The following is a 20,266-nucleotide window of genomic DNA, read 5'->3' on the forward strand; positions in this document are numbered from 1 at the left end:
AACACCATTACAATACATGAGAAGAGAGAAAAATCATACCATTGGGTGTTCGGTATGGGTGTGGGAGAGAGGACTGTGGTGAACTTCTCCCTGTTTGGCACCAGAATCAGGGCATTTAGATCCCGAACCACGTCCTCCTGGAGCTCCGGCAACACCGCAGAAGTTTCTTCTTCGAATTTGTTGCCTTGGGATGATGGAGTCGATGGATGACTACGAGTTTGATGACTACGAGTCTGAGAGCATTGAGCTGGAGAAGGCGGAGGGTCATCTTGAAGAGTTGCATGAGTCGCTGGATTGTAGTTAACTTCTTCTGAAGGAGACCGGCGTACTTGAGGTTGAGGTTGGCGAATAAAGGAGCCCTGAAATAGTTGTTGAGGCAGAGGATAGTCCCGGATGGGGGATTGGGTTGAATGTCGTGGCAAAATGGGGACTTCTTCTTCAGGTGTCTTCCGCGGATGAGGAGCTTGGACTGCCGGCGTGAAGTCGTACTGACTGGGTAGATTAGTAGGCCGTAGTCTTAACACTCCGGGACTCTGAGAAACATTACGAACAAGTTTTCTCTTTCTTCCTCGATTAGGCATCGTGTGACTGAGGAGAGACTGAGAAGAGACTACGAACAGATTGAGAAGAGATTGAGAAGAGAGACTGAGAAGAGACTGAGAAAAGAGACTGAGAAGAGAGAATGAGAGGAGATGAAGGCGGCTTTAGGGTTTCATTGCTTTCCTCAAAGAGATTAGAAGAAGAGAGATCGATTGTGTCGTATAGGGCTTTAGGAAGAAGATGGAATTTTAACTGGATTTGGATCTAGCCCAATTTTTTTTTATGTTGTTAATTTTATAAAATGTTGTTGTTAATTCAAAAATACATAAATAATTATTTAAACACAATATTATTTCCACAATAGCAACTGCCCAAATAATTATTTTCACACAATATTAAATTTTAATATTTTCACACAATATTTTAAGATTTTAAGCAAACTTTCCTTTGGTTTAAGATTTTAATATTTTCACACAATATTAAATTTTCACACAATATTTTAAGATTTTAATCAAGGTAACATGTCATTTAATTTTCCTTTGGTTTTTACTAATAAATTATCACTTAGTTGATCAAGTGGTAGAAAATTTTGCTGTTTGAGTTTTTAAAGTACAACAGAAAAGAAAAATTTGCTGTTTGAGTTTTTAAAGTCACCTATTACTCGCTAATTTAGCGACTATTTCTCCTCGTCGCTGGCGTAGTCGCTAAATGAGCGACTAAATTACGACTGTAACTTTCAAGAAACAACTTAGCCATAAAATAGTCGTCAATTTACGACCTCAATTACGACTACGACCTTGGTGGTAATTTAACGACGACATAGCGACTAATCTCTATCAGTCGCAACTGAGTTATCATGTAGTCGCAATTCAGTCGGCAAATTTGATGACTACATATATAGTCGCTAAGTGTAGTCGTTACTTGCTTGTTTTCTTGTAGTGTAAGACTATCGTATGGGTGACACCTACCATGATTGCCGATGTCACAACATTTGAGATTTCGCTGTGAAATACCTACCATAGCAGTTTTTCTAGGCTAACAATGTACATGTCTCTTGTAGTGTAATCTATTAATATTTGTGAATCTTAACTAGTAATATTATTAAAATTATGCAGTATTAATTGTTCATACTCTTCAATTCTTTTTTAACTAGTTCTTACTCTTCAATTTTAACTAATTCATAAGATTTTGCACTGTGATCTGAGTACACGCTAATTCGCTTCTCTTCTGTATCTGTACTGCTGCTATTGCTCAATGTATTTCTAACGAGTTGTGATCATTACTACTGATTCTTGCTTGGAAGGTTTTGTATTTTAGTTGTTACCAAATATGTTGTTTCTGAGGAACATACTTAATTGTCTTTTTAAATGAAACAAGTTAGTGCACACCAAGACTGTAGAAACTTTATTAACAGTTGTTTCTGTTTAATATTGTAAAGTAGCATCTAACAATTGAAATAAACGCATGGAAGAAGAGTGTAGAAAGAGGCGTAAAAGAAGCCGCAGAAAAACCGAACAAAAGAAGTTAATGCATATCTGAACAGAACTTGACGTCTTGCGAGTTGCGACTATGCATAATTAGGTTGTGTCCTGGCCTATAGGCGAATTATTCGGAGGAAGGTTTCGTACGTAGTCTGGAGGCGGTTTCTATGGTCCTTTCCCTTGGTGTTTTTCAGGTAGTGAGCCACTTTGATAAACCCAGCGTGTTGTTGAAACAATACAGACGTATCCTCTTCCTCTTGTGACTTTAATGATTGTTCTTGTTCTTTCTTAGGTTGTTGCATTGTGTGTGCCCATTGTATCCCCCAAATAGCTAAAGGCCTCATGTAACAAAGTGACCTATACTCGTCATTCGTGGTCCATGCTTCTGGTGTCTGAAATGAGCAGCTGCAACCAAAAAAGGTGGAACAAAAACTGTTAGTCGAACACTAACTCTAATAAATTGACAAAGAAAAAAACACTAATTCCAAGAAGAGGTTACCCGAGACCCTGGTCAGACCAAGCGGCCTCATAGATTCCACTTGCTGTTTTAAACCCTTTATCAGCAAGTCCTTCTTGAATCATACAAGCAGCAACCGAGTAAGTAGTCCCTGCCCAAACCTCCCTTGACACCATCGTGCTTGTGTCTACTCGTCCATCAGGTAACATCCCGTTCACAGCGCCACGTGTCCCATCTCTCACTTTCATCACATTGAAGTCATAAACAGTCTCCAACGCTTTTTTAATCCACTCTTCCTTCGCTATTGGCTTTAGTCCACAAGCTCTCGCATACCTATACATAACGCAGAAATATCAATACTAAGTATTGACTCGAGAAGTCAACTTCTAAAAGCAGAATCACTCTCTTTGACACTTACCATTGTCCAGCCATTTGATCAGCCAAGATCGACGAGCTCGAGCCGCTTCGGCTGTTATCATAATTAAAATAAGAACCGTTCCAAAGCTTCTCATAAACGCTTCTCGCCTTCTCATACTTGGCATTGAAGTAAACTGCAGCCCCGTTGTCCCCAATTTCACGGGCCAACGCGGATCCGGCCTGAAGAGCCGCGACCCACAGACCGCCACAGTAAGCACTAACGCCTGAACAAGACCATGCATCGTAAGTCTGATCTGGAAACCCTTCGTTCTCAATCATCCCATCTCCGTCTTTATCAAACTGGTCCAAGTACGCGATTGCAGTGTACACCGACGGCCAAACCGCTTTGGCAAAGTTTAGATCGCCAGTGGCAACCACGTCTCTGTAAACTTGAAGAACAAACTTGGAGTTCAAGTCTTTCCACCTATCCGTGTTGAACAAGTTATAAGCATTTACTTCAAACCAAGGATCATTCAAACCTATGTCATGAGGAACAGCTCCTAGAACTTTTCTGGTAACAAATTCGCCAGAGCTCATGACTTGTTTCTTGCTGGAATCATGCATCAAAACAGCAGCCGCGAAATCTCTCTGGATGCTTAGCTCGAGTTTTGGGAAAAGCATAAGCAATGCGAAAGATGAGTAGAAATGAACGTCGTAAGTATTGTACATTAGATATTGAATTCCTTCTAGGTAAAGAAATTGTCCAATGTTCTCTGCGGTGTTCTGAATCATACTGGTTCCAAGTGCAGCGTTTGAGGATAAAGGAGCATGAATCTGTGAGCAGACCGCATCGATTCTTCCCAAGATGTCTAAGGCTATGTTGTTCTGGTCTGGATCAGTATTGTCTAAGGTTGATAGACCGAGAGAGATTTTTCTTCTTCCTATACTATCTAAGCTTTGCTTTGGAGGTAAACCATCTACAGAGAAAAAAAATCCAGGTTTAGAAAATTGGAAGTTACAGAAATATATCAAACTTGTGGAAGAATCAAATGTATGTTACCGGTCCACATGGTTCCCCCTGAGTTGAAATAGTATAGTTCATTGAAGAGAGTTATCCGATACCTGAAAATGATTTCCGATTACTTTCTTCAGCTCAATTGAATTTGGCAAAGAATAAAAAGGGTTTGAAGCAAAGTTCTATACCATTCAGGAAGTGTTGTATCAGAAAGAATAGGAGCTTGCCACTCTTCAATCTGAGTCTCCCAATCAGAAAAGTCTAATAACAAGAAATGAGAAATGTCAAGAAAAAAAAGAATAGAATTGAGAAAGCATCAGAATGTGATGATCTCTTACTTCAACTAGACTCAAGAAACAAGAAATGAGATATGTTTGCGTACTAAGAAGAGCGTCGTGAGCCATTGCTACCGCTGCGTTTCCTAAACTGCCATAGAATCTTGTGTATCGTCTACATATAGAACTCTTTTAAGTTAGAAAGAAAATATGTGAATACATGTATTGGATTGAATTCTAATGGGGATCACACACATACCTATGGTAAGTCTTTTCGTCGAATCTAGCCTCTGGACAATCCCACGAGAGAGAAAATGTGACTGTTCGGTCACAGCCCGGTGGAACTTTCACCTTTGCTGCTATGGCTGCTCCAATGGAAGTTCCAGGTTTCGAAGGAAAGCATGCATTGCTGGTTAACTTGTCGAATGATGCGTTCTAAAGAGCAGAAACAAAAAAGAAATAAAACTTTTGATATTTTTTTAGAACAATAATAGTGAGAACTTGCAAAAGATTACTATTTGAAAAAATGTGTTACCTTTTTAATCTCATCCCACATATCTCCTGCGGTGATTTTGTTAGGAGTAGTTCCTGAAACTATGAAACAAGGACACGAGGAAACACGAACATCCTCGGTTTCTTTTGCCGCTATTGCGTAGCTAACTGGTGGGTGTCCATTTGCTGTCCTGCAAGGTACGTTACATAACAATGAATACGAATCATCAACACAAAATCTTCCACTAACCAACACTAAAAAAACTCGAGTACCGAACCAATCAAAGAGAGAAAATGTTTTTTACTTGTGTTGTAAAGCTACTGCATGAACTCCATCTTCTGCCCTAGAAGATTCCACAAGAGAAAGAGATACAGGTCAGAAAAAGAGAGCCATAGCAAAATATTTTACAGCAGAAGATGACGCGTCCTACTTCATTGCTGAGTTGAAGTGCTGTCCGGTTAATCCAGAAGCTCCTCCCACAGAATTCTAATTAACAAAAAAGAGACAAATGGGTCAATATCTTACATAGTGAAAATTTGAAGAAAGGACCAATCTTCTAAAGGTTATTAAAGGAAATGAACTAGAGAAGATGATTTCCTATGTACTGAGATTACGTACCTCCCAAGTAAAGAGCAAAGTAACAATTGCTTGTTCTGCTCCAGTATTAGTCACCTGAAACATGAAAGAACTTAATCAGCTCAGCACAAGTTGTTACCTAAGCTATAACGTTGAGGTAAACGTCAGTAGAGTATTCATACCGTGAAGTTGAATACTGAAACCGGAAGACTGCTTTCCTCATAATTATGAGGTATAAAGGGAGAGACTTGACGAGACACTATTCTGAGTTCAGGGTCAGGTTCACCTGTTCATCAAGTAAAAAAACTTTTTTTTTATAACCTTTATAAATAAAGAATTATGCAATAGATTAATTTTGTATTGTAGTCATGGTTAGAAACATTTTGGTACAAATATTATACCATTATAAACGGTCCAAGACCTTGGATAAAGAGCATGGTAGGTAGATTTTTCCCCTGTCATGTTCCAGTCCCAAGACTCAATTCCTATTTTTGGAGCTTGGCCTTTGCATAAATAACCTCCATTGTCTCTGCACAATCATAGACAGTAACATAATAAATATCATTTGCACCTTCACTCTGTTTTTTAACTAGGGATCTGATGAAGACACAAGAAAAAAAAAAGGATTTGGCTTACTTAATAACTTGTGGCTTTGTTGGACAGAGAACAGTTGAGTATTTAACACCGCCAGGGCGAGAAACAAAAGCCTATAATTATAAAAGATCAAGAACCATGAGAGGGATACTTCACCAAGCCACCAATATTACACAAGAAACCAAGCAATGTTCATGATCGTTTACTAACAGAGAATTGGTTCGTGAGGATTGGAGCTTCCTCGCAAATTTTTGGGAATAGCTTGAAGTGCTGAAACTCACCCTTGTAACTCCTTCCAATGCTTCCTGCACTGAAACATGCCCCGACGTGTTTGTACATTAGAACATTGCAACAGAGGAGATCTTATAACTCTAAAGCATTGTTACTTTGTGTTTTATGAAAATTTGTGAAGCAAATGTGGATCACATACCCAATTCCTCCTATAGGGACGCCATGATCTCCCGTTATATGGTGTTTTCTAAAGATGTCGAAGATCGAAGCCTGCATGGTTTAGTAAGTTTTCAGAATTCAAGGAAGACAAAGGTGATCAAATGTTTGTGAACTTAAAAAAATGCTATGAGTATATATCTTACTCTTCCTTTTGCGGCTTCTTCTTTAGTGTGACGCCACAATCTGTAGCCTAATGGGAACTATTCGAAAGAAAAAAGCCAAAACAGAGAGAGGTTTAATTTATATATTTTTTAGTTTCCAAAGAACAGAGCATCTGACCTAAAGCATAACTTTTACAGCAAGAAAGAGGATTTAAGAATCTGTCCTTTAATTGAAGAATCTTTAATCATAAAGAATGGTGAGGGAGAGAAAGATGAAATTACCAGATGAAGATGATCTCGCTTACTCAGTTTGAACTCAGAAGGGTTTTTTGCTTGGCTGTTCAACTTCCTTTCCCATGAAAATGGAGGAAGTCTATCATCTGTGACCTATAAATATAGACATATGTATTAAATACTAACGTTACAAATGTAATTAGTAAATTACCTAGCTACATCTCTCTCATATATTCTATATGAATATCTTGTACAATCATTAGCATAATAATAAGAATCAGACCTTAAACCTACAGAAAGAGTTTTGACCCATATATAATCAAAGAAGAAGCTAATCACGTTTGCGTCACTGTTGTGCGTAATCACGTTTTATTTTTATTTTTATTTTATTTTGGTTTTTAGTGTTAACCACGTAATTAGTAGTTATGATAAAGAAAAGAAAAAAAATATACCACTTGGTTTTGGTCTTCAGAAACGTTTTGCATCTTTTTTATAATAAACCTGCAAAAACTTAAACACTAAAGCATTAAAGATTTCAGATAATCAGATATATATAATCCTTAAAGACAGAAGTTGGTGTTTTTATCTGGATTTGTTTCAGGTGAAAAAGTAGTCTTTTGTCAGAAAATCTGGATGGACAGTGTGTCCACCAAAGAGCAAAAAACAAAAAAAAAAGACAAAACTAAACTCAAAAAACAGCGTGTTTTGCATGAGAAAACTGAAATCTGTCATGGCTTTTGCAAGAAAAATATTGATGATTTTTTCCCACAAAGATAGTTCAAGTGTTCAAGTGCACAAGGGCTAAACCTTTACTCAACATAAAGAACATGCACAAAAGATAAACAGAAGAAACAAGAAAAATTATACCCAAAAGAAAAAATTAAGAAAAGAGAAAGAGAAACAGCTTTGAAAACTGAAAATATAGCTTGATGTGATGATTATGTATAGATAAGAATTATGATTACAATTCCAACTACAAACAAAAATGTGAAATTTACCAAAAGAGGATTCTCTGTTCAAGTCTCCAGAGCAGAGAGCGAGAGAAAGAGAGAGAAAGAGAGAAACGTGAATGATATATGAAGGAAATGAAATTCGAAGAGACAGGTGTCTATAGAAATTTCTAGGTAGGGGAAAGAGAAGTAACTTAAATAGAAGAAGCAAAGTAAGAACTAAGAAGAAAAATAAGACAACATGCGGGCCACACAATATAGCTTTGGTTGGTGATTACTAAACTGCAAAATAAGATTACCAAGAGTATGTTGTCTACTTGACGTTTTAAAACTCCTTTATTGAAAGCCGTATGAACGTTTATATAACAAAATAATATTTTTTGGTCAATTTCTTGTGAATTTTGTAGACGAATTCCACACTGAATCCACATTTTTATTTATTTTATTGTTTTTCATTTTGAAAGAAGGATTCTGTAGCCAAATCTCATGTGACTTATATAAGTTATAATCTCCAAATATTTTTTAAAAAAATAATAAATCAACTATAATAGTGCACCCACCCACTGAAAATATTACTTTTGCATATCTTCCATAATATATGACTAGAAAGAAAGTTATAACTGAAGTGGGAATGCACATCATGATTGTTTTGCCTTTTGGCTTTCGGTAAAATAATGTAGCAGGTGCCCAGTTAATAGCTGACCCCGGAAAAGAGTTGGTAAAAAGGATAAGGAGCACTATCACTTATTGGTTTGTTCGGTTTTATCCAAAATAAATAGACAGTATAAAGATTTAGTGATATGATCATTTCTATAAGATAAGTAAATTGAAATGGACAGAATGTCAAACGACAAGCATATCCGAACTAACGCTCATGTGTAATTTAAAGACTCACGCAATCTACTGATTGAACAAACATACATCATCTTTTTTCCTATTCGAGAAATTGTACAAAATACAAACCTTTTAAAATAACATAGTTTATTTTTATATTCGAAGTATATATTTTTACGTAAAAGTAGAAACAGTATTAATCTTCATTTTGACTGGAGTTCCTGTTTTTGCTATGTCTTGAAATTACTCTTATATTTCCATCGAAAATACATTGACCCTAGCCATTTGTGTAGTATATAATATATATCCAATATAGTTTTCGGTCGTTATACATTTTTCTTTGAAACTTCTATAATAGAATACTTATTAATAAATTTCTCCTTGTCAAGAAGTAACTGTCCTTAAAGAGTATTTTTATGGAGTCCTGAATTTTGACCAATAAAACTTGGTAATCCACTGAACATAATATTTTACGACTAGGTATTCCATTTGCCGGGAAAATATATTGAAGAAATTGAATAGTTTTGATATGTTCTACACTTCTACTAGTGAATTACTATAAAAATTGCAAGCATCTATATATATATATATATATATTGTGACTTGTGAGTATGTGAGGCATGCATGACTATATATTTGATTTTAATAAATTTACTCTCACATTCGACCTTTTTGATGTTGGCATGTTGCTAGCTCCAGGTTCATTCTTAGTCTATCAGTATAATTTTATCGTAATCATTTTAAATATCCAAGTGTCTAAGGAAGAAAAAGTCATGAGATTCTGGTTGGTGAATTTGACACATAAAGAAATAAGAGACAAAAACGAAGAAGAAGAAAGTGAGCTGTTTACGTTGAAGTGTATTAGTCTACCAAGAAGAGAAATCATCAACAGAGCTAACAAATGTGAACGTGCTTTCTACAACGTCACTCCTCTCTCGTTCGTGTAAACCGCGTTATTATGTATGTATTTGAATTCTAATTATTTAATCTTATGTTCTTAGGCTACGGTTCTATAATGTAATAAATTTGTATAGTTGAAGAATGATATATATATATATATATATAAGTGGTCAAATATTAACTTGAAACAATTGTACCACTTGATTTTCTCGACGTTGATACGCACATTTAGTTTACTATTAAGTAATGTTTTAACATTACTATTTTGTTTCAAAGTAGTGATGTTTTCTTTCGTTAAAATTTTCAAAATAGTATTTTTAATGCCAACTTTCGTTTGTTTTTTCAATATTTAGTTATACTATTTAGAAATTTAGTCTATTAATTATAATAACAATGTCAGGTTACAAGTTGTCTTAATTTTTGTTCATTAAATTTCAACCTATACGTATTTCATTTTGATATATATGGGGTAATTAAGTGATTACCCATGTACATGGATATAGTTTTTGATCATTTAAATTAATTTTTCTTTGCACTTTTTTTCTTTTTCTTTTGCAGTATATTGTTTACTTACATGTTGAGAATACTTAAATGAAACGGTAGAAACAGAGCCGACCATCAAGCTAAACGGGCCAAGCATAAGTTTGTGGCCTTAAATAGGTCTATCCGTCGATATATTTTAGCAGTCAACAATTTGGTAGAAATTAGAATTAGAAATGGTAGAAGAATCCGAAACACAAAATAATAAACCAAATAAACAGAGAAATTATAGGCGGATACATAGAAAATATATCAGATGCTATATAACTTCTCTGTTTATTTGGTTTATTATTTTGTATTTCGGATTCTTCTAGCATTTCTAATTCTAATTTCTACCAAAATGTCGACCGCTACAAAAGAAGAAGATATGAAGCAATAAACAAGGTAAAGGCTCAGAAATTGAACCGCATCGCACATCTATTTTTAAAGAACAACGTGTAAATGATTTGAGACAATTTCACTTGTACCTGAAGCCATCGAAGAGCTTAAGACAGTATGTACACTTAAAATACTTGCCTGCCTTATCCTTAACCCGTAGATCAACCAGGGGCGGATCCACCTTATTCAAGGGTGGTTCATGTGTACCATATGAAATTATAAATAGTTTAATTTATATATGAATTCTTAAAGTTAAAGTGGCATAATGGTAGGAATGCACCATATTAAAAATGAGGTCACGGGTTGGACGCCCTCTATGTTCCAATTTTATAGTTTTTTGCACCTGGTGACAAGTTTGGCTAGATCTGCCACTCAGATCAACCTTGTGGTTATGGAGGATATTTTGTTTTTTCCGAGGAAGACTAGCACATACTTTATGAAGAAAAAACTTGCATTGCACACATTTAAAGAATGGATCAGAATTGATGGGAAGGATGCAAGCGCCACACCACATCTTTTCACAATAGATGACATTATCATCACCAAGTCTTAGATTATGTTCTTCATGACTGAAATGAATGATTTCTTTCTCATTTATTTCCTTGTATGTATCTGCTTCGTCCTCTTCTTCAGGCTCATCTTCAAGTTCGTCTCCATCCCACACATCATCCCTTGTCGCACACTTTGAGTGAACAGAGTAATCGGGACAACGCTTGCAAGAGAAACCTCCAAAGGGCCAATCCATCTTCTCACGACAAACTCCACATTCCCAGTCGCCGTGACCAAGATGATAAGGGGCAAACTGATGCAATCTTTGTGCAACATGAAACCACATTCAAGACAAATGTAAGGGGTTACGATCACCAATTATCCCACATGCGGTACAAGTGAAGGAGACCTTTATCGGCAAGAGGGTGAATGTCTGGTCGTGACTCCTTGAGTGATGAATAGTAAGCTTTGGTTTATCTACCCAACACTTCTTTTCTATGCTGAAATTACATATGGAACAATGATACATCTGCTCACCAAGTTCATCTTTACAAAAATGGCATCTACCATCTGTATAGTCAACTGTCTCGGTCAAGACTTTCTTCAGAGGATGTTCGGAGTGTCAAGGGTGGTTGATGATGTCTGGCCAGAGGATACATTCCTCATGTGCCTGAAATTTGCAACTTATATAGTAAAAGTCGTAGCCAGAATCTTTACTGCATCCATCACAAGTAGATTTATGTATCCCGGCAAACCGCATCAACGTAAAATCTAACTGATGATTGCATGGGATCTTCACTTTATGATCATTTTGTTGGTCCATTTGTGGGTCTAGGATTAGCCTGGTTTTGTTGGGTAAAGTCAAAAAATTTGAATATCAAAAAAGGCAGAAGTTTGTATCTTTCTCCTTGCTAACTCCTTTCATGTACTATTATATGATTGGTATTACCAATAGTTGACTTTATAGACACAACTAGCTCATCGTGACAGACCACAATACAGTTAATGATGAATATTGTATAACAATTATGCGTTTTTATCGGGAGATTCTAAAAAAATATCACAAAAATATGTTTTTTTTCAAACTTAGCACAACATCTCTAAAATTCAAAAAATAGATCAATTAATTTTTATAAATTAAATTCTAAATTCAAAATACTAAACCCTATCCCTCAAATCTATATCCTAAATGTGAAATTGAGAACCCAAATTTAAAAAACAAAATTCTAAAAATTAATATTAAATATTTGAATGTATTAAATAGTACAATTATTGGAAATTTATGGAATGTGTACAATAATTGTCCATAAAACTTGTTTTAGTGCTATTTTAAGGTATTTCTCTTTTTATTTGTCGCTGAAATTACAAAATTGATCTATTGTACTTATTCATCGTGACTAGAGTGATTTTTTTTATCCCTTTGGAATTTGATATGTGAACAGCAAGCGGCGATCATATTAAATGTGTTATAATCAGTCTCAAAACGACTTTCGGCGGACTAGACAATCTAGAGATCTGCAGTAAATAAAACAAATGTCTACAAATCATATTGTATACTCATTCTGTCTATAATAGTTTGATGTTTCAGAAAAAAATTCTTTCTTTTTAAAAATTGATTTTCTCAAATTTTTGATATACTTTTTAAAAAGTATATATTTATTTGAGTAAAAGATAGGAAAATAGAAAAGTGGAGAGAAGTGAGGAAAACAAAAACATACAGATTTAAACAATTAAAATAAAAGAGAATAATATTTCTCTGTCTTATTAAAAATAATAAACATCAAACTATGAGAAACATAGCGAGTATAAATTTTCATATCCAATCAACATAATTTTTATTTTATTTTATTTAAGTAAAATATTGTTTAGACGACACATTACTACTGTATATCTATTAGATTACTCAAATATATAGTATTAACGTAATTTTTTATTTCTTTTTTTAGTAATGATAATTAAACTTTCTAATAAAACAGGATACTAATTTATAATATTATGATAGATCATCTCATTGTTGTCTTCGTTTGATTGGTAGGACAAACTATAATAATTAAATAAAATTAAAAATATGATTTTTTAATTATCTTTATATCCAAATGGCTATATAAGTGATGGAGTTGCTCTAAGATTAATTCCAACGGGAGTTGCTCTTAGGTCGATTCCAATGGATGTTGCTCAACAAAATTACTACAAAAAAAAAAGTAAGAAATATGGTAAAACTGTTCTGGAAATCATTGTTTGAGAACCGTTTCCTACCTTGTTTCTACATATGACATTTTTTTTAGTGGTTTAAACTTAATAAAAAATTAAAATATTGTTGTTTAATAAAATATTATTTATTTATTTTTTTTGAGAAATCTTCACCACTTACATAACTGGAGATACTCTAAAATATTAATTTAATAAGACTGAGATCTATGGACAAGTCCACATTCTTAACTCCCTTTAATAATAGGGAGAATTACACATAGACCCACTTTTGCCAAACTCCCTTGCAGCCACACCCACTTTTTGAGTGTGCTATACTCTTTGGGGTGTTTTGGATGAGTTTTTATAAAACTAAGACAAGTTTGCCCTTGTCCTTTTATTTTGAGACACAAAAAATTACAGTTGTGGTAAGTATTCCTGGTCATACAATAATTACAATTGTGGTAAGATCCAATGGACATAACTGATTGTCTGTTTTTTGTACTTACTCGATGGTTCCCCCTTTCTTTCTCTCTTTTTTTTCTTTTCTTTTTATCTTTATTATCATTTATTTAGTTATTATTAATAAATTTTGTATATTTTTTTACACAAAAGACTATGATTACATTTTTCTACATTTTAAGATGCACTTTGCTATATTTTAGATGAATAAATTGTATGCTATCCATTTTTAGTTGAACATTTGGTTGACGATAAATGGATGGTAAACTGTGGATACTTACTTATGCTTTAATATTTTTAAAACATATAAAAACCTAATTAATTAAAAAGTTTGTGAATACTAGTAACACATCACCATGTGATGATTTAGGGTTTAAAATGTAGGGTTTAAGATTTATCATATAATTCATGGATACTAGTAACACATCACCATGTGATGATTTAGGGTTTAGGGTTTAGGGTTCATGTGGTAGGAATTAGGGTTTAGGTTTTGGATTTTTGGAAAAATTCATGGTTTAGGTTTTAGTGTTTAGGATTTTATAATTTAAGACTTATATTTTAAGACTTATGTGGATTATGTGTAAATGTTTTGGGTTTAGGGGTTAGGGGTTAGGGTTTAGAGCTTAGATTTAGGGTTTAGGATATAACGACAACATCAAATCCATATATCAATGGTCATGTGGATATCAGTAGAATACTGCACCTAAATCTTTAAGCCTAACACACTAAATACTAGACACAAAATGTGAAATCCTAATCATGTATATTAAAAGTGAACATTAATGCACTAACTCCATATGGATTTGAAGGTACTATACACATGTGTAACTTGTATCCACAAATTATAATAGTATCCACATGATCATGGTCATATGGATTTGATGTGTCGTTGTACCCAAACCATAAAAGTAGACCTAGACACATCATGTGAAATTTTTAGTTGAACATTTATTCACTAATAAGTGGATGACCAATTAGAGTAAATTGTGTTTTGATGCAAACAAGAGTAAAATTCATTAAGTGGTTTTGTTAAAGTATTTCTATATTTTGTAATGGATAAAACTTATTTCATTAAAAAAAAATCAACTAAAAATGTGACAATTCAACTTAAAAGTTGAACATTTGTTCACGAATAAGTGGATAACCAGTTACATTAAACATAACTTACTGTAACTGGCCATCCACTTATTAGTGAACAAATGTTAAACTAAAATGGAAAGTGTATAATATACTAATTTAAAAAAAATTTAGCAATATACATCTTAAAATTTAGAAAAAATATAATTACAAGATACTGTATAAAAATGAACAGATAATTTTTTGATAATAACTAACTAAAGTGTAACAACAAAAATAAAATAAAAAGGAGAGATAGAAATCAAATAATAAAGTAGAAGAAAAAAAAATATAAATATATATATATATATATATATATGAGTTAATTAAGGAAAATGCCATGAACATTAAAAAAGTTTGTGAAGAATGCCACATTCACTTTTCTACAATGCCACAATGGTTAATTAAAAAGACAAAACTAACCTTTTATATTTCTTTTTTTTTCTCACATTCCTTCTAATAAATAGATATTATCTAAATAAAACAAAAAATCTTCTCTTTTCAAAATTTGCCAACCGTCGCTTATCATCTTCTTCGATGGTTGGAGATTAGTGGCTTTGTCATCTTCTTCCTTTCCTTATCATCGTCTCTTTTCTCTTTTCTTAATTCTTTTTTTTTTTTTTTAATTCTCTTTTTTTTTCTCTTGGCGATGATGGATCTTTCCGGAGCGGCAATTCTTACGTCGGTTCTGGTGGGATCTATGGTGTTCATAGTCAGATCCATGGCTTTCTCTTTAGGCATGAGATTGAAATTTTTCGATCTGGTTCTGCCACTCACCAATCTGATTTGTTGAATATGTTCTCGTTGGATCTGTTTTATTGTATGTTAAGGCTGCTTTCGAGGTGGTTTAGAAGAGTTTTTCTTTTGGTTTTAAGGTTAGATCTGAATTATTTCACACCCTCTTGTCAAAATTGCTGAGAAAAAACACTGTTTTAATCGTGTTGATGGCAAAGTCACAAAAAAACATGACATATCTCAAATCTGAGTTGGAATATTTTCCTCGTAATGGACCAAAATTTAAATTCATGGACAACTTTAATCGTCAAAGGACAACTTTAATCATCAATGGAAAATTTTAATCATCAATAGACAATTTTAATTTTCGGTGGACAACTTTTATTCATGGACAATTTAAATTTCTAATTGACAGCAATTTTGACTTATTTTCTCATTTTTTGTTCATACTTTGTGAAGAGTTTTAATTTGTAGACAATTTTAATATTCAGTGGACAACAATTCATACAAATGCATTATCATCTCCAATTTTGTCCATGATCTAGCCAATCGTTGGTCCACTGATTCTCACACTTTGTTTTTTCGATGGACAAATATGTCTCCAATCTAAACTTATCCACCGCTAAAGCATTTAATGTCATATCGCTTCTTTTTAGTTATTTAATGTTATTATTGTTTAGGGTTAGGTTTGTAAATTTTAAAAATGCCATAAAGATGAATTGTGGCATTTCTAGAAAGGAAAACAAAATGTGGCATTGCTAAAAAGTTTTTTTGAGAATGTGGCATTTTTGACAAAAATCCCTATATATATATCGTAAGAAGAGAGAGAAAGAGAAGAGAGAGAAAGAGTTGAGATGTGTTTGGTTTGGTGAGGAAGTTAAAAGTGAGTGAAGTGAGTTTGAAGGGGCAAGATGTGATTTCATAAGAGTAAAGTATAGTAGTAGTAGAAAGTGGGTGTGTGTGTTATTAGAGTTTGAGAAAGTGTGTGTGGGTGAAATATTCCCTTAATAATATATTTGGAGTGTGGGTCACTTTTAAAGTATTCATTTTAATCTTTATTTTAAAATTCGTGATCCAACTATGGAAGATTGCCTCAAATTTATATTTACTCCAATGAATCTGAGTTCTAATCGTGTGATCTAGATTATTTTTTGTAATTTATAATTTAGGGCAAATCATAATCAATACAATAAAAGTCACTTGTTTTTCACCAGCTACTGACACCTCAGCTTTTGTAATGAAACCGAAGCTAACACCTCAGCTTTTGTAACCAATCAAAATATAATGATTAATACACATCATCAGAAACTTCCTTGTTTTGTCTTTCTGCTTCTTCGTCGTCGTTTTTCAATTTTTCTATTTGTTCTTCTTCTCCGTCGCCGATTTGCTTTCGTCTACCGAGCTGTTGCGAGAGAGAGATACACTATCCTCACAAGCAAACTCCCTTCTTCATCATCATCATCATCATCATCTTCTCTCAGGTCAGCTTCCCCATTTGATTTCTCTTCTTCGATTTCGTTATGCTTTACTGTTTCACCATCTCTTTGATTTTTTCGGATCTGTTTTTCTCTAATTCCCCCCCCCCATGGTTCTTCTTCTCTGCTCTCTAATTCCCCTCTATAATTTTGTTTCAGTTTTTAATTATAGTTGGATTTCAATTTTATGGTTCCAATTTGCTCAGTATCGTACGAATTTAACCACATACATGACCTCAAGAAAAATCCAACTTACAAATCGTTAAAGTTTGGGTTTTTTTTTTTTTGGATGTTTGCTTGATCGAATTTGAAATATGAAATAGAGATGGTTTTTTTTCTTTATTAATCTGCAGAGATTGTAAAAGATTTACATGAAAGATGAATTCAAGTGGCGGTGAAGAGGTGAAGTTGGGGAATGGAGTTGTTGGGATTTTAGCTGAAACAACTAACAAATGGGAGAGACGAACGCCTCTGGCGCCGTCGCATTGCGCTCGCCTTTTACATGGTGGTAAAGACAGAACCGGCGTTTCCCGCATTGTGGTTCAGCCATCTGCTAAGCGTATCCATCATGATGCCTTGTATGAAGATGTCGGATGTGAAGTTTCTGATGATTTGTCTGATTGTGGGCTTATACTCGGAATCAAACAACCTGAGGTATGGGAGATTCACTTTAAAAAAAAAGAATCCTTTTTTGTATCTCAGTTTATGAGATTTGGCTTTGTGGGTTGATTCTGTTTGCAGCTAAAGATGATTCTTCCTAAAAAAGCATATGCTTTCTTTTCCCACACTCACAAGGCTCAGAAAGAAAACATGCCTTTGTTGGATAAAGTAAGACACTTTTATGATTCATCCTTGTGTGACTATCTGCTCATCGTTGGGGATCATGGGAGAAGATTATTGGCATTTGGTAAATATGCAGGCAGAGCTGGTCTTGTTGACTTCTTACACGGGCTGGGGCAGCGTAAGCTCTTCTTACTATTTTCATTCTTAGTTATATGTTTCTTACTCATCCGCAGTTTCTCTAGGTGCACGAGAAATTTTCAAGCTTCTTCCTCACACTTTTGTTGAACCAAGCAAACTTCCTGAACTATTTGTAAAAGTAAGTCAAGCTTTGCTTTTTATTTGTTTTCAGGGTTTTGAAGATTCTGAGAGTCTCTTTATATGTTTTTGTAAGAAATTTCTACTGATGCAATGTATATTTTTGCACAGGACAAAGGAATTAGCCAAAATGGGAAATCAACTAAGCGAGTCTATCAAGAATATGGTTGTATCATTACTAGCCAAGACATGGTTGAACACAAAGATCCATCAAGAGTCACCTCAAAAAAAGGATTGCGAATTTGGAGTCTAAGATCTAACAAAGCAAAGCAGGCAACAATCAAAAATGTCGTCTACAAAGAGATATTCAACAATCTTCAACACACACGCACAAGTAATACCAAACAAAAACCAAAAAAATAATACTTCCCCTATCATTATCACAAATACTAACAAAAATCAATATATATATATATATATATATATGGAGCTGAAGATAACGAAAAAACAGAAGAAAAGTAACTTCGACCATCTCACCACTTATTTTCCATTATTAAAGCAGACAATCTCAACTTCTCAAAAAAAACTCTTATACAAAAATACATCTAACAATGATTCATTTTGTTCCACAAAACAACAATAATGATGTAAGAAGGGGAGCTGAATTACCGGCTGTAGCAGTGGCTGAAGTACTACGTGACAGACTTCTTGATGTACAACTTGAAGAACTTCCTGATAGACTGTATGAAGTACTTTTTGGAGAGAACTAGCTCGTACCAATTAAGGATAACTATGATATCCTTCCGATATGTGCAAGAATCAGAAACAAACATACTTTGGAGCTGACCACTGGAACTAGAAGTGATGCGGACATTCAACGAGCCGGAAGATCATATCGTTGGAATGGGACCGTTGCACTCTTTTTCCCTTATCTAGGGTTTTTCCCAATGGGTTTACCTAGAAAGGTTTTTAATGAGGCAACCTCCTTCCACATATCTTCCTACACATATTTTAAGGAGGAAGATCAAAGAAAGCCACCCTTGTTTCGAGCTAGTTCAAGACATGGTTCAGGAAACCTTTCCACAAGTCAATTATCACTCAAAATGGATATTTCCATAAATGGCTCAAACCAAAGCATCCCTTGGCGTCCTAGAGAGCTTCTATATCATTTGGAGACTTCACCACACATCTTAGGATGCACCCCACCTCACTTGATTAGGCGGATCAAGTTAAAGTGCAACTTTCCTTATTTGGATCTGTTTGTCTTTATGACACAACGACTTTTTCCTTATTCAGTGTTGCACATTTGTGAGACTCTCAAGACCATCCAGAATCTTCCTAGAATGTATTTTGACGTCCCAAGAAACCACAACTTCGACCCCAAGTTATCAAGACTCAAGGTGCATCACAACTTTCCCAATTTGGCCGATATTCTCATTCAATTCCCAAAGACAATAATTATCATTAATTGTTGAGATTTCTTTCTTTATTTCAGCATATAGATGTTGTATTTGAGCATCTATATAAGCTCTATCACGTTTTACTTTTGAAGACACGCTTTTTGATTAATAAGAAATTTCAGTTTGCTTCAACACTTTGTGTTTTGAAACAAATCATTGTTCTTACGAGTTCTAGGTAGTTTGTGGAATCAAACAACTTAGGTTTCGTATAGAGACTCTGATCCTTGCGAGTAATAGCCCTTGGATCATATTCTCTAGCCTCGGTGTTGTGGATTCAGCATCAAACCGGTTACTCTCCATCAAATCGCTCCCGCCCAAGCTTCTAAGTCTTTGAGTCCGTGAGTCTTGTCTTGGTGGATTCCGAGGCTTGTATCATTGGTATCAGAGCTTAAACGTTCCTATCTTACCAGGTTATTTCGTTCCTTCTTTTGTTTTTATTTATTTAATTCAGTTTCAAAATTTCTTACAAAAAAAAAACATAAAAAAAAAATCTGTTTTTTGTCTCTTATTTTGCTTGAATTTTATAAAATTGAAAAAAAAACTCAAAAAAATATTTTCTTTCTGTTTTAGATTATATAAAATCTTAAAACCCCATAAAAAATTTGTTATTATTTTTAAAATTCGTTTGCTATTTCTGATTTGAATTATGTTCCGATCTGTCTCAGTTTTTGCTGTTTGGCTTGCTTAGTTCAGATATCTATTGATCTCTTTTGTTTATCTTTGAATTTTGCAAGGAACTATGGTGACGAAAATCCTATCACACTAGAGACCATCATGACTACGCTCACTACCATGAACGTCAACATGACAACCATGTCAACACAGCTCACCCAACTGGAGCAAATGAACCAGAATGCACCACCACTTGGCCAAGGAAGGAACCTGCAGCTTAAAGTTCAAGGAGGCAACTATGATCTTCATCAAGAAGAGGAACCACCAGACTTACAACCTCAACAGCACCACGTGACCTTTGATCAACCCAGTCGAAGAGCTCAAGGAGACCGAAACCGTGTTCGTGAAGATGAGAGAAACCTACCACTTGAAGTGAAGCTCACCGCACCTACCTTTGCGGGAAAAATTGATCCCTCAGCTTACTTGGAATGGGAAAAGAGGATGGAGCACCTCTTTG

General features: G+C 34.4%; 1 protein-coding gene and 1 pseudogene across 7 annotated transcripts; both read right to left on the bottom strand.

Moving 5' to 3' along the window:
- Positions 1-1,921: 1,921 nt before the first annotated feature.
- On the bottom strand, positions 1,922-7,858 carry LOC104777372 (uncharacterized). Of its 7 annotated transcripts, none has more exons than XM_087505593.1 (21): positions 7,572-7,691; positions 7,026-7,074; positions 6,622-6,726; positions 6,382-6,438; positions 6,219-6,289; positions 5,999-6,098; positions 5,831-5,901; positions 5,596-5,723; positions 5,377-5,480; positions 5,237-5,290; positions 5,049-5,104; positions 4,923-4,961; positions 4,661-4,808; positions 4,385-4,560; positions 4,233-4,300; positions 4,039-4,111; positions 3,896-3,957; positions 3,375-3,812; positions 2,897-3,284; positions 2,521-2,811; positions 1,922-2,426 (listed from the first exon to the last, which is right to left on the bottom strand). In XM_087505593.1, the coding sequence occupies exons 2-21, from the start codon at positions 7,056-7,058 to the stop codon at positions 2,135-2,137; spliced, it is 2,754 nt and encodes a 917-aa protein (XP_087361719.1). In that variant the 5' UTR covers positions 7,059-7,074; positions 7,572-7,691; the 3' UTR covers positions 1,922-2,134. The 7 variants fall into 7 exon arrangements, 5 of the variants coding, with proteins under 5 accessions (XP_087361719.1, XP_087361727.1, XP_087361706.1 ...); XM_087505601.1 differs by having other exon boundaries at positions 7,026-7,083; positions 7,572-7,679; XR_015593260.1 differs by lacking the exon at positions 7,572-7,691 and having other exon boundaries at positions 4,189-4,300; positions 7,026-7,442.
- Positions 7,859-10,254: 2,396 nt separating this feature from the next.
- LOC104779063 (uncharacterized) lies at positions 10,255-11,487 on the bottom strand (annotated as a pseudogene).
- Between the last annotated feature and the right edge of the window lie 8,779 nt (positions 11,488-20,266).

This window comes from Camelina sativa, chromosome 3, assembly GCF_030686135.1.
Source record: "Camelina sativa cultivar CO46 ecotype springtype chromosome 3, ASM3068613v1".
Lineage (NCBI taxonomy): Eukaryota > Viridiplantae > Streptophyta > Magnoliopsida > Brassicales > Brassicaceae > Camelina > Camelina sativa.